The sequence below is a fragment of the Cariama cristata genome, unplaced genomic scaffold (genome assembly GCF_000690535.1).
Source record: "Cariama cristata isolate BGI_N322 unplaced genomic scaffold, ASM69053v1 scaffold5243, whole genome shotgun sequence".
Taxonomy (NCBI): domain Eukaryota; kingdom Metazoa; phylum Chordata; class Aves; order Cariamiformes; family Cariamidae; genus Cariama; species Cariama cristata.
In genome coordinates, this window is record NW_009608810.1 from 16,672 (window position 1) to 31,201 (window position 14,530).

The 14,530-nt window shown below is 46.1% G+C and overlaps 1 protein-coding gene across 2 annotated transcripts in view; it reads left to right on the forward strand.

Moving 5' to 3' along the window:
- Positions 1 to 14,530, forward strand: part of GPR137B (G protein-coupled receptor 137B) — a 25,760-nt gene that overhangs the window by 9,796 nt on the left and 1,434 nt on the right. The window contains exons 3-6 of one of the 2 annotated variants that reach the window (XM_009697282.1): positions 4,542 to 4,764; positions 8,459 to 8,608; positions 10,795 to 10,923; positions 13,753 to 13,877. In XM_009697282.1, the coding sequence (XP_009695584.1) occupies positions 4,542 to 4,764; positions 8,459 to 8,608; positions 10,795 to 10,923; positions 13,753 to 13,877 (627 nt within the window). The remainder of the gene's footprint in view (positions 1 to 4,541; positions 4,765 to 8,458; positions 8,609 to 10,794; positions 10,924 to 13,752; positions 13,878 to 14,530) is intronic. The other variant, XM_009697283.1, reaches the window with a different exon arrangement.

A 14,530-nucleotide genomic window follows, 5' to 3' on the forward strand; every position in this document is an offset into this window, starting at 1 on the left:
GGGTTCATCTTGATGATGTGTTTGGGAGCTGACAGATAACTTCCCCTGACTCCATAGAGTTGAGGTTATGGTAGCTTTGCATTTAGGTGGGGAGATTTGTTTGGGATCTTGTTGAGCAGAAGGAATCGTCAGGAACTACTTGGAAGCTCCCCAAAGGGCAGTGATGTCCAGAAAGCTGAGGAAGAGCTCAATAAATTAATGTTTATTGTGGCAATACCTAAAAGCCTCCGTCGGGCAATGCTCTTTAGACAGGGGAGGAAAGAGAGAGGTTGTCTCCATTCTAAAAGAAGAATTTACAATCTGAATTCAGGATAGGGAAACAGAGTAATTTGGAAGTGAAATCTGGCCTGTTACTTGTTGACTGTTAGGAGAACATAGTAGTGTATCAACAGGTCAAATATGAACATTATCCTTGCCCTGACAAGTTTGTTATCCAGTTGGATTTTAATACAGCTGGAGAAGCGATCATCTGGAGCAAGTGCTTCAGAAAGCACGTTTGGTAGAACGGCAGTACGGTGAGAGCAGGCTTGGGGTGGGCTGTGCTTGGGGTGGTGAGGGTATGGGGGACACAGGGTGCGATGGCTGACTGAGGGATGTGGACTCCATCCAGAACCGCAGCTGATGCAGAAATTGTCAGGATGGGAACAGAGAGGCTGCGTCTATTTTGGTGGCCTCAGGAGGGCTTTCAAGTTAGTGGGTCTGTGGGTATACCTTGGCCACATCCCAAACCACAAGGGACAAGAGCTGGATGCTCCCTGGTAAACGCCGTGGCATACAAATACATTCACTCCCCTCTGCGCTCTGGTTTCTGTGGGAAGGAAATCCAGGAGTATGGGCTGGCAGACAAGCACGGCACACACCAGCCAGGTCCCCAGCATGCTGACTCCTGATGGTACGCATAGGCAAGAGGAAGAAAGGATGGCTTTACACAAAGCCTGGGCTGCAGGTCAGGGTGGTATAGGGCAGGTCTGTGAGCGTGTTCCTGGCTGGCTTTAGAGGTGAGAGGTAGAAGCTTTGAACCTCATCTGTTACTGCTGCTTGTGGAAAGGCTTTATTCCTGAAAACTGCTTGAAAATGTCTTTCTTCAAGGAAAGGGAGCTTGTGATATTTAGTCAATGCCTATGAAGTGACTGCATTAGCACCCTGCATGTAGCTCTTGGAGCGTCTCCGTTCCTAAATACTTAGGTATTGCGACTGGAATTACTCATGCACAGGCTACCCTCCCCAAAACAGCTCCATGTCCACCCTGACTCTTGCCTACTGCATTTCTAACCCAGATCACTCTTGGATCTGGTCTAGCTTTTTCTCTCTTATTCAGCTCTGTTGGTGAAGGACTTCAGTAGTATTTGGTTTTCATATCTAGGTCCCTTAGCATGAATGTGGTTAGCCTGTGTGAGAGCACCATATAAATAAAGCTGACCTCATTTCCCATCTTATATAGGGCAAGTGAAGTGGTGTAGTAAGTGCACACCCACAGCTGAGGTCCTGAATCTTAATTGTAACAGGCTAGTGAAAGATCACAGGATCACAGAGTGGTTTGGGTTGGAAGGGACCTTTAAAGATTGTCTAGTCCAGCCCCTGTCCCATGGGCCGGGACATCTTTCATTAGATCAGGTTGCTCAAATCCCAATGGAGAGATGGATGATGGATGATAGAGAGATGGATGGCCTACAGACAGGGGCTGGAGTCTGTGCTTACTGAATTTGATTTTTCTTCATTGCTGAACTTTTTTATTTTTTTTCCCCCTATTTTCTTTAATAAGTGTCAGACCTTATTGCTTGGTATTGGCATTTCTGCAATAGATAATGGCAACATAAACAGGGCAGCAGAGAGGTAGGACTGCAGTCCATGTATCAGCAAAGGTCTCAGAAGTCAGAATCATTTCAGATACAGAAAAAATTGATAAAATCCTCTCAGAGATCCAGATCTTAAGCAAACTTTACTCAGCACCGCCTTCATGATGTTAGTCACTGTGGCAAGAGAGCTCAAAGTGAAGCCTGTGCCAGCCCAACTTCATATTTAAACAGTCCTTCTGCACGTCTGCCTGGGCTTGGGGATTTCTTACAGTCCCTGGGTTTGGATGAGGCTTGCTGTGCCGTGTGTGCATGCCTCAGACGCTGTATGGTTTTTGAGGAAACCACGTACAAAACGCAGTAGTTTCAAACAGATTTTCTTGTTAAACAAGGCAACACTCACTGCATCCATCTGAAGTTTGATTTTAAGCTCAAAGAAAAACTTAGGGGTGCGTCGAGCCTGACGCAGAAAGAGCAGAACACCCTGGCACGTGCCTTCCCCGTCCAAGCCAGATTACACACAGCTTCTTTTAAGGGACTAACCCCAAAGTGGGGATTAGGCACAACAGGCTTTTGAACAGTCCCTAGTGCAATCTGGAAGCACTTCTCCTGCCCTGCTTTCCTATTTTCTAAAAAACACCCTGTATGTTTATTCATGCCTTGTAGGTACCCTTGTAGTTGAGACGTAAGGATACATTCTGCCATTAATGAGTTAGGAGCGCTTTCTGCAGCTGCAGAGACCCTAAAACCGCCCTGAGAGACACAGCCTGCATCTCCATCAGTGCGTATTCAGAAGTTCACCAACAATGCTTCTATTGTCAAAACAGACAGCCGTTTCCCCAGCCACATCATGTTAATAAGGGGGATGGAAGATCATTATGTGAAGAACTGCACAACTGACTGGCCATGACAGCTCACCCTGGCACGTACCGGAGTGTGTGGGCATGAGAACGTGACAGTGCTTTTTTTTTTTTTTTTTTTTTCTGCTAAACTCCATCAAGGAGGAGCCTGGCCTAGAAGCCTCTAAGCCTTGCTGGTTGCAAGCCAGCATCAAGGGCGTGCAGGCTGCGCTGAAGCAGAAGGTCCCACCGACTAAGATGAGCAAAAAGAGAGCAGGTACTTACTGTCCCACAAGCAGGCAGCATGTAAAACCATACCTTTCCTCATAAGCCCGAACCCCCCAAGAATATTTTACCTTTGGGCAGCAAAGATGAAACTATTAAATAGTCTTTGGGAGGGGAAGGAAAGTAAGACATACGACTGCCACTTAAAGACTTTTGAGATATTCATAAAAGCTGTAAATGTAGCACCACAACAACTGGGAACTGCATTCTCCAGGGGAAGCCATGTGAGAGAAGAGCATCAGGACTGCAGTGCTTCCAGCGTTAGACTGTGAGGTTTAAAGGAACTACCTCTAGCTGCTTATCCTAAAACCAGAGCCCTGCCCTGGAAGGTTAAGAATGAGCACAGTCTTCCCCCTGAGAGGGAATTTCCATGAGAGCAAGGAACAGACAGCATCCTCGCCCGCTGCCAGATAAGCTGGAAAGAAGGGCATTAATTCACAAGCAGGGACTTTTAGGCTTTCAGTTCTCCCGGTTACACATTTAAAAGGTCTCAAAGGTGTACCACTTCCTTTCTTGCCCTCGGAAAAGAAACCGGCTATGCTTCAGCTTTGCAGCTGCATTGATGCTATCCCAAAAGGACCTGAATGTGTGAAAGAAAAAGATCACCATTGGGTAAAGTATTTTTAAACAATCAAGACTGGATTCCTCAGGGATAGTCTGGATGTTTGTTCCCAGCAGGCATGAAAAGCTGTGGCCAAAACCTCTCGTGCAGTGACTGCAGAGTATGACCCTTATCAGTAATTGCCTTGGTCAGCAATGATAATGAAGTAAGCAAACACCTGAAATGGAAACATGCTTTTTTTTTTTAAGTGACAATCTCCATGGCTGTGTGTAGGAGTAAGGAGGAATTAGAAGCAGCTTTCCTTGAGTATGTGGTATACTTACATTGCAGGTATCACTTCTGGGTAGGTGGGAAAAAAACAGACGGAGAAAAACCAGTCCAGCTCCTGGGCTTCTGTCTGACACGTTTCTGTTCCAGCTCTGCTCCCGTGGTTGTGCAAACGAACCTTTTGCCTGGCATAGATGGCAAGATGCCAACCCAGAATCAATATGCATATTTAAATTTCTTGACGTTTCTTTCAAGAGATTGCCCATGAACCAGTTACTTAGGAAGAGGGATGGAGAAAGATGCTGGGGAACCAGTAACTCAGAGATTTTTTTTTCTTACCGTTAGACACTTCCCTAATTTAATATGAAATCTGACAGCAAACATCAGCAGTCAGTGATGCTTCTCGTGGCAGTGGTGGTGTAGTAAAACCAACGTCAAACCCAGTCCATTCCAGGCAACTCAACCTTTTGCAAGGTGTCTCCTGTCGGTGAGCAGAGGGTTTGCGCTGCACGCTCTAGGAAAGTACACGTATATTTTAAGTAGTTTTTAAGAACTGTGCTGTTGTATTTCTGCTGCAAACGGTCTTCCATGTTTTGCTGCTTGATACTAGTTTCTTTAATTGCAGCTTGTTGTGTAACTGTAAAAAGAGGTTTGAAACGAGCTAAGGTAATCTCTCCAGCAATGTGGAGCACTTTGATTTGGGCTGAGGCAGCTCATTGCTCAGTACAACTTCCATGTCATGACCAACACTTGCTGAACAATGTCGCTAAAACTGTTTTCTCCTCACTCTCCCAGGTTGCCCCTCTACCTGGCTTCTCTTTTCATAAGTCTCCTCTTCCTCTTGGTGAATTTAACATGTGCAGTATTGGTGAGGACACAGAATTCAGAGAGAAAAGTCATTGTCTCTGTCCGGGTGGCAATTAATGACACGTTGTTTGTGCTGTGTGCTGTTTCACTCTCCATCTGCCTGTATAAGATTTCCAAGATGTCTTTAGCCAACATTTACTTGGAGTCCAAGGTAAGGTACATTTTCAGTTCTTTTCAAGTACCTTCTGAGAGACCAGGGCAGTGCGAGGCAAAGCCACACAGTTCTGTAGATCCCCTGAGAGCTGGAGGCCTTCAGCTTCACAGCTCGCACTGTGCTGGCCAGCCTGTTCGATACATGCATTAAATACTAAGTGGTAGCAAGGGTGCTTTTGGCTAACACCGGTGACCCCAGAATATGTATTTTTGAGGCAGAGTTTACAGAACTTACTGGCTGGAGTTTCTCACAGGTTTTTTTCGAGTGGATACTGCTTTCTCCAGGTCCCCGTCTGCAGACCGCTTCATTTCCGTACTGCTACATAGAAGTGGTCTGTACTTCAGGATCCTTCAGCTTGTCAAATTATTGACTGATTAAATTAACTGTTTAAGGTAACAGCATGCCGAAGATAAGCCAGACAGAGGAATATGAATCTCCCTTTATACATTTGCATGCTGTCCTATAGATAATGAGTTTTAAAAGTCTTAACACCTTATAATTTAGCAAAGTGGGGAGAAGGGGAAAAAAGTCTCTCCTATTATCTACAAAATGTTCTTTGAAGAAATATCATTGGGTTTACAGCTTTGGACGCATTTAGTAGTCAAGGTGCTGGGTGGTATTACATAAGCATGCAGTATTTATTCTAAAATAAGTGAAGATGTTTTGTATCTATAAATAATGAAACAGGGCTTTCAAAGGTCCTTGCATTTGCAGTAGATGATCACTAAATCTTAAATTATTAGTTTAACCAATAGCACATTACCATTACCACAAGAAACCCTTAAAAACAGTACGTTTCAGCTGCTATTTAGAAAATCTTATAATAAAATTCTTCTCTCCATTTACTTAATCAGATGAAAGGAGTACTTTTTCTGTTTAATTAAATCTGGCCATACTGCACAACAACTGAAAGTTCAGGGCTGAATAGAAGATTTAAAAACACAGCTTAGTTTGTTTTATTTCTTTCAAGCTTGTCATTTGCTGACCAAAGGGCATGGGCGATGGATTATTTTTCCTAGTAGGAAAAGTTTTTCTACCGCTGCAAATCACAGAAGCGTAAATCTCTGTAACAAAGCAGTGTTAACCCAAGGGAGGCTTTGGTAGATTACTTGGTTCCGTTTCCTCCTCCTGCAGGAAACCTGAGCTTCTTTACTTCAAGCTATTTCACAAAACCCAAACAACCTCTAACATTATTGCAGACAGGAAAGGACAGAACACTCGGCTGATGAAAGTTTGAATGTGGAAGTGAGAATTAAAGAGCGTTTCGCTCCTTCCCACTGACCTGAAATGGGAGGTCCTCTGGGGACTTCCAGTAGGGTTTGGCTGCACATGCTTAGGGATGCAGACGGCTGGAGCTGACAGCGAAAAAAGGTCCTGGTTGAATCTGCTACTGTTGGGCTGGAAAAACTAGCTAAAGAAGAGAAATCCATTCTCTGCAGTGATATGATAGAAGCAGCGTTGGAGATAAGGTGTGCTCTGCGGTGCATGTAGGTAGGCATCGGTACTGGCAGCCTTTTATTTGCATCTCCCATCTGCTGGCACGTTATCTTCTGACCACACGTGAAAACGCCTTCACCCCCATGACCTGGCATGGGGACCTGGCTGGTTCTCTGTGCCAGGGCTACGACAGCACCGAGGAGGTGACAGCCCTGCCCTGAGGGACCAGTTCTGTACTGGCCAGAGGCATCGTGTAGTGGGACACACTACCAACTTGGGGCTCCCCTCTCTTTTCTATAGGGGCCTGTGACTGGAAAAGGATTCCTCTGGCTTTTACTGCTGTGCTCTCCCTTCCCCAGTCCGCTAAGTATATTTGACTGGCAGCAAAACCGGGACACTTTTACCCCCTTTTTTGCATTTGCTAGGATTGAAGTTTGTTAAATCTGCCGCATATTTAACTATTAACTACTAAAGAATGACAGCTATGTAGTGAAACCTGTAGAGGGAAATACCGGCCCCATTCTGCTCTTCACTTCTGCTCTCCCCAGGCCGTCAGTGGGTAGGGGATGTGCCAGTCAGCACCTCCTCTCTGCCCTCTCACCCGGGGTTTCCATGTCAGCATCACCGACTTGCTAGTACGGAAGGAGAACAGAGAAGTGCCCAGCAAACAGTTCCTGCTCCCTGGTCTCGCCACAGCCTTCATCGCTGACTGCTCCATACCTGGCTTCAGTTCCCGCGTAGCAGTGGGCCCTTGGCTCGCTCCTGCCGTGGCTGCAGGTTATGGGCCGGGGAACGGTGGTAGTTCCAGGGTGTTGTAAGCAGGAATTCAGTCAGAGAGGTTGACTGTATCGGGGATTTTGTAATACTCCTGAGCCTGACTGTTCCCTGAATCGATGTTACTTTGCTGGGAAAACAGGCAATCTTTTCTGCAAGCTTTTCTGACTGCTCCCTGAGCTCCTCTTGACCGACGCTCGCCAGGCTGCGGGGCTGGGTTGACAGAGCTGAAGGGACAACAGCCACCAGCGTGAGTGAGCGGCAGAGAGGCCCTGGTAGTCTCCTGAAGGCCAGGGATGCAGGACATGATGGCTTTCCCCTGTACTTCACTAGCCATTCTCTTCTGTCCGTGCCCTACCTGCCACAGCGCTTTGGACCTCTGCTCCTTGGCTGCAGAGCTGGCAGCAGAGCGTGTGAGTGGTGGGAAGAGGGTGCAGACCTTCCAGATTCCTGCACTGGAATAAAAGGTCCTGTGAGGGGAGGAACAACCTTCCTCTTGGCCTCTTTCTCTCCCACCTAGATGAGAGGAGCCCACCCTCGTGGGGTTGGTCTCTGCCAGTGGGTCTTGCTAGTGATGCAAATGACCGCAAGGTATCTTGCTCCTCTAAAAGCACGCAGAGCTTTAACCCATCGTTCCTCCTTTGGCTGTGCAAAGCACTATTGCAGAGCCAACTGCCCTGAATTTACTTGGAGCTTCCATCAAAGCCAGTCCCATTTTCCTACATCTGCCTGCCTCTCTGACCAGACCAATCCCTGTAGCCACGGCTCCCGGATTCCTTCCTTTCTTGCTGCTACAACTCCTGTGCTGGGGTCTCCCCCCCCGCCCAGTGACCCTCCCCACCTGACACAGTGGTCAGGCATCTCACTTATTCCTCACGCTGGATTAGGCTCTTTCCCCTGCTCTCTCTAGGGCTTAGGAACCGTTGTGATTTCACACTTTGTAGTCTCCTTCCTCCCCTTGGGCCCAAGCCATGCTCCCACCTCGTCTCCTCTGTGTTGACGTTAGGTAAGGCAGGGTGTTCTGTTCCTCTCCATGCTGTGAGTAACTGCTGACTGTTGGGATCTGCTCCGTACTTGGGTGCACAGCAAGCAATTGTAAATGATGCAAGGTTGTATCATGCTAGCTAGGCAGCATCTGATACGGGATGCTCTAGAGCTAATGCACAGCTGAAGGCTGAATTCTCTTACTTTGTCTGATGCCAAGGGTAGTTCTTCTGTGCTTTCATCGCTCTGAAAATTGCACTTGTACAATAAGTTGTAGGAATTAGTCGCTGCCCATCTTGGTAAAGGCTGGAACTGCTACCATTGGCTGGAAACCACTGTACTGATAAAATACAGGAATATCCATAGTATAGGATATACTGACCAAAGAAGTCGCATTAGATAGAATAGCATGACAACCCTCCAAGTCCACGCAAAGCAATGTTCTGCTCAGTTTGCCTTATGAATAATAAATAACCTGTGCTTACATCTCTTCCAGGGCTCATCTGTCTGTCAGGTGACAAGTATAGGAGTGACTGTTATACTACTTTATACCTCACGAGCCTGTTACAACTTGGTCATCTTATCGTTTTCCCAAACCAAGAAAGTCAATTCTTTTGATTACGATTGGTACAACGTATCAGATCAGGCAAGTATGAAAATATTTGCTAATGAGAAAATCTCTTTCTGTGTGTGATGGCTGATTTCCTAGATGCTATGGCAAGAGGTATTAACATATTAAAATTCTATTATTTTTTTTCTTTTATTCAATGCACTAAGATTGTTTTGCTCCTGGTATACAAATTTCTGGTAATTTCAGCATAAGGAGGAAAAAAAAAACCTCAGTGCTAAAAGAAAGAAGTAACCGCTAGCCAAATAATTAAAAAAAAAATCAATCTTTTATTTACCTTGATTTTATTGTTTTTAAAAAAAAACATTTTATTAAAAAAGACAGGTGTTCTGTCCATTAGAAAGAATGTGCTGTACTTGGAGAAGCAGAAAACCAGTACTTGATTCCACTGAAATGCTCAGTTCTGAAGTCATCATCAAATCTCCCATTGCCATCCCGGGCTGTGGAGTTACTTACCTTACTTCTGTCACTTGCGTGATAACTTCTGTCGTTTGAGGGTAAGACTAAGATTCATCCCAACCTTTAATTGCAAGTGACAATTCAGATGGTGATAAAAACACTAAAGGAAATAGCAGGGGATTCTTTGTTGAATTTTATGACGTTTGGGCATCCAGCTCCTTTCTCTGCTTTGCAGCATGTAGTTGGGGCCCAGTAGTTTTCCAGCTCCGTCGAGGCCAAGCAAAATGGCAGGCCTGCGTTTGGACCATGAGTATATTTTGTTTGGCCTCAAAATCCCAGACCCTTGACGACTCCCCACCTTCTCAGCAAGCACCTGCAGACCAAAAGCAGCATTCCCAGCTACGTGAGGACCTTGTATCGCCAGGGTGGCCAGCAAACCTGGTGTCATTAACAGTTTTCTGTTGAGCGGGAGATAAAACTGTAAATAAGTAGGTAAAACTGTAAACAAGAAGTAGGGTAAGACTGCCCAGAGAACCTCATTATGAGTTGGTTGAGTAGGGTCTGTCACGGGACCACCAATCGCCCCGGCTGCGGTGCGGAGGGGAGGAGGACAGCCGGGTGTTGCTGCTCCGTGTCGTTACAACACGGAGGTTTGGGCAGAAGGGTGCTGGGTTGCAACTCATCTCCTGAATCAAACATTTTCCCTCTTGTTGTTAGGGCCTGGAGCGTTGCTGAAAAAAATGAGCCCTTGCAGGGGACACGTCTTGTGCTGACTCCTCCAGTCTGGAGTAACAGGGGCTGGAACTTTATGGCCAGAATCTTTGGTCTCGTTTCCCCCGCGGAGGCAGGGGTTGTTCATAGGGAGCTCACTGGAACGCTTTAGGCCTTAGGCCACTCCTACTGCTTTTAGAACATCTGGTCTGACTTGTGACATCAGGGATTTCCCCCGCGGAGGCAGGGGTTGTTCGTAGGGAGCTCACTGGAACGCTTTAGGCCACTCCTACTGCTTTTGGAACATCTGGTCTGACTTGTGACATCAGGGTTGCCTGATTTGGGGTAAATGATTTGAGCTGTATGTAAAGGGCCTGCAACGAAGGAGCAGGTACTCAGTTTGATACCAGAATCAAAAGTCACTTTTAAAAGTACGGCCCAATGTTTGTAGTGTGGTGCTGCCTCAGGTCACCTGTCAGAAACATTTCCCTTTTCTCTTCTGCACAAAACATACGCAAGGACAGGCTTTGCCCTTTGCAGCTATGGTCAATGCTGGAGGGGAAATCTAGAGAGAAACTCAAAGCTAATGCCAGAGTAAGAGCGTACGTATTCAAGCTATCAGTGTGCACCTGTTTGAAGGGATCCAAGCCTGAATTTTTAAAAGCCAGATTGCCAGCAATGCCCTGGAAGACCTGGGCATTGATTGTTCCTTTACGTATTATTCCCATCTGGAAAAGGACTGGAAGACTACTTTCTCATTACCTGGATTTGATCACTTGATCCAACGGTTGCTTGTCGGGCTCTTAGACTGGGAAGACCCCTGCATTAAACTTTGATTTTACTGGAGGAAAGATAGCAGGAGGAGAAGGAAGGGGAAGTCATGTACCCAGTGAGACAGTGTATTGATTTTTTTTAGTATGCCTTTAATCATTAGCCAGGTTAACCTGGCTTTACTGAATGGAATTTCTGGCCATGTTCTCAAGTGTTCCAGCCACTTAAATACAGCTCTTCATAAGAAGACATGCTGCCCCCTGCACCTTTAAATGAGCTGCCATCTTTATTTTTCAACACTTTTCTCTTTGACTTTTCAACAGGCAGATCTGAAATGTCAGCTGGGAGATGCAGGTTACATAGTGTTCGGAGTGATCCTTTTCATCTGGGAGCTCTTGCCTACTTCCTTGGTTGTGTATTTCTTCCGTGTTCGAAACCCTACAAAAGATCTAGTAAGTGGAATTTGTTGGTGTTTTTGTTAGTGTAATGTCCAGGCAGGTCTGGAGAGCTCAGCTTCTGAAGGAGCTTTGGCTTCTTTACATTTTGACTTCTCTTTTTCAGTGTGTCCTTGGCAGAATAAAAACAACCCAAACTTGCCACTTCTTTATACTAACTCCTCATGAAAGAAACTCATCCCGTTTACCCAGAAGGAAGACAAGGTGTTTCTCAGGCAGTTTACCTTAAAAGTCAGGAACCTTCATAGATTTAGGGACATTTTCCCTTTGAGTTAATGCAGTACTTTACTGGAGTCAGTGGAAAAGGAGTTTGTTAGCCAAACCTGGGATCTTCCGTGACACAGCAGTGAAAATGGTTGTGTGCTAACTATTCGACGGCATGTATGAAATAACAGATTGAATTCTTTCAGCCCTGTACCCATTGAATTGTTTCCAGGTCAAAGACCCATAGCCATAACAAGCACTTGCTGACATTTTTGTTTGCTATTTCAGCAGAGCAGAGGTTAAGGTGTGAGCTGTAGGGATAATTCCCTGTAAGTATCCTTAATATCAAGGTAGTGAATAGATGGACAAGCATCTTTTTATAGCTGTAGGCAACATCTCCAGGTTAGCATAGGATATACTGGTTGATATCAGCCCTGCGCTAGGATTACCCAAGGTAACGTCTCTGTTTCCGTAGACCAAACCAAACCAAAGTTAATATTCCCCAAGAAGCACGTGAATGGTAAATGCACAAGCAAGGGAAGCAATTAATAGAATAACTTTGTAGAGAAGGCAATGGTTTTTATTCTCACGTACAGATTTCAGAGACAATATAAAGCCAAGCTGAACAAGGACGTAGTATCTGACATCACATTAAGAAACCCCATGGACCCCAGTGATGGACTCACCGAAAAAAAAATCTCAGCCCCACTCCTGCTTAGGAGTTAGCCAGGACAACTGCAGAGAAAAGATGTTTTAGTATACAGTCCAGTGGTGCTGCTTTTTAAAAAAGTGACCACAGAGAGAGCTCACTTGATTTAAAATGAGTTTAGTAAGGCTAGATTTGGTGGCCAAGTTTGGATGGTGTGGGAGTGATTCATAAGAGAGTGAAAATAAGGGATGTGGGCTAATCTGTCCTTTCAAAAAGCTGATCACATAAAGACTTGGAATCCTACTCAAACGAGAGCTCAACTGGAGTCAAACAGGCAGTATTCTCTCACAAGGCGAAGAGCGAGCCCTGCAGTAACACGTACGACATTGTATTTTTGCGTTGTGATTTGCAGACAGCCTTGAATCTCCAACTTCATACGCTTCAGAAGAGCTCATCGGTGCTACCACTTCTTCTATGGCTACCTTTTTTAGGGTCGACATTATCTGCCATAGCGGATAGGTCATGTATGGATTTTTTTTCTACACAAGACAAGTATTTATGCTAAACAGTATTATGGTAAGAGGAAAACCAGAAATACAATGTTAGAAAGAAACAAAAGATGAAGAGGCTCTGTAGGAAGGCGGAACTGACCTTCAGTGCGAGTGTGCCACAAGAGGGAGACCAAGGGCCACAGGACTTTGATGCGTTCAGTAGGCCAACTCTTCCAGCGGAGAAGTAGCAAATCGTCCAGGGGCTGAAAATACTTGGCCAGAAAGCATGGAGTTAGAATTAAAACAAACCCTCTTTTAGTTAAAAAAATCTTAACACCACCTCTGATTTAGTAAAAATCCAAAATGTTCTTTATTTTTAATAAGGGACAATCCCAAGAAATAGTTGTTCTGTGGTTTTACGTTTCATTCAGGACTTCAGAAACAAAAAGTTTGAGCAGAGGCAGCCTGCGTTCAGCGCTGGTCAAATGTAACGCTCCGCTCCACAGACGATTATAACCTGGACCAAGCTGTTTGTCTGCTGCGTGCGTGATCCTCAGCCGTGCCTTACCTGCAGCCAGACAAATGTTGGAAATGCGGTGACGACAGAGATGGACCTATTTTTACTTTGTCTTTGTCAAAGTTATTTAGCATCTAAAAAACAGGGGGAGATTAACCTGCTCTCCTGCTTAAAGCCAAGGAGATGTCATCCTGGCTTCTCCAGAGGTGCAGAGAACCCTGTTCCGCCGGGATGATGGAAGCAGTGGATCAGTAGAAGAGGCTCTCGGTGTCCCTCTGCACTGTTTCCTCAACCAAACTGACCTTTTGAATCTCATTATGTGTTCTGGTTTGATTCATAGGGCAATAAAAGCAAAATGCTTTGTAAATGAAGGAGTTACATGTGCGCCCCTTTCCCTGGGTTATCAAAGGACCTCTCCTTGGGGCTGGGCCCTCCCAGCAGTGCAGGGTAGATACTGAAATTGCTCAGAGAGGGCCGAAGGGCCTTTTCAGCTGTGGTTTCGTTAAGCAGGGTGCCAAGGTTCAGCATGATCAGTTCCTGAGGCAAGGGAGGTAACGCAGCGGGAGGGAGGGAAGTGACCCCAAATCTCGGTAGGTGTTTCATAGCCTTCAGCTCCTTCCCTACTGCTCGCTTCAAGTCAGCGGGCGGAAAGGGCGAAGGGTCCCGGACGGACAGGAGCTCAGCAGACAGGTTAAGTGCATACTGGAGGGTGGTTTCAGAAATGAGGCGTATCTGCTGGCTACAAGGAAGGGGAAGGAGAAGCTGTTAAGACCAGCAGACTGTCACTGTGCTGTAGAGAAAAACAGAGAAATGCAAAAGGATTTCTACTGTCTCCAGCAAATGTAAAATTGCCTATTTTATTTTGGAAGTCAGGAGGTAAGTCTGCAGTGACTTCTTTTAGGAGTCAGGTACCAACCAAGCAGTTTGTCCGTTCCAAGTACTGACTGAGGTTTCCCTTCCCCCAGGCCAACGCAGGAATGGTCCCAAGCCATGGCTTCAGTCCCAGATCTTATTTCTTTGACAACCCTCGCAGATACGACAGCGATGACGATCTAGCATGGAATATTGCGCCGCAGGGGGCACAGGGCAGGTGAGATACGAGAGGGAACCCGTAACAGAAACTGGAGGAGGAAGAACTCTCGCACACTGCAGAACACAAATGGAAATCGTCTGGCTCCAACTGTTGCATAAATTCCAAGGGGTGAGGGGAAGGAAAAAGGGGGAAGCTGAAGTGGAAAGGCAGCAGTGAGCGACTGTAGGGACCCAAGGGCCCCACAGAGGACACAAAAATGAAAACAGGGATGTAATTTAAGACTTGTAACAGGATGCCACTCTCTGAAAAACTCAGGTCAGATCTTTGGGTTGCCTGTTTCACCCTCTGTTTCTTCCCAGAGCGGCCTAGGAAGTGCCAATTACTAGTTTAAGGGTGTGCGTAAGGCAGCCTAGAAGCACAGCCGTCGCCTCGCTCAGGGAGAGCAGGGACACGCTCGACAGCGCGGGCAGCAGCTTGCGGCGCTGGCAGCGAGAAGCCTCAACTTAGGCTGCCCTGTAACGTGGCTAAATGTCCTGGGCTTTACGTGAAGTGAAGGGAGCACTTGCTGTCCTTGCTGAAACCTTATGCGAATCCACCTCACTGCCAGAATCCCCCCCGCCCCGAACCCCGAACTGGCACAGAAAGCCCGTTTTCTCTGTGTAACCGTGAGCTTTCGGTAAGGATTCCCTCCCAGGAAGGAGTTCACAGCA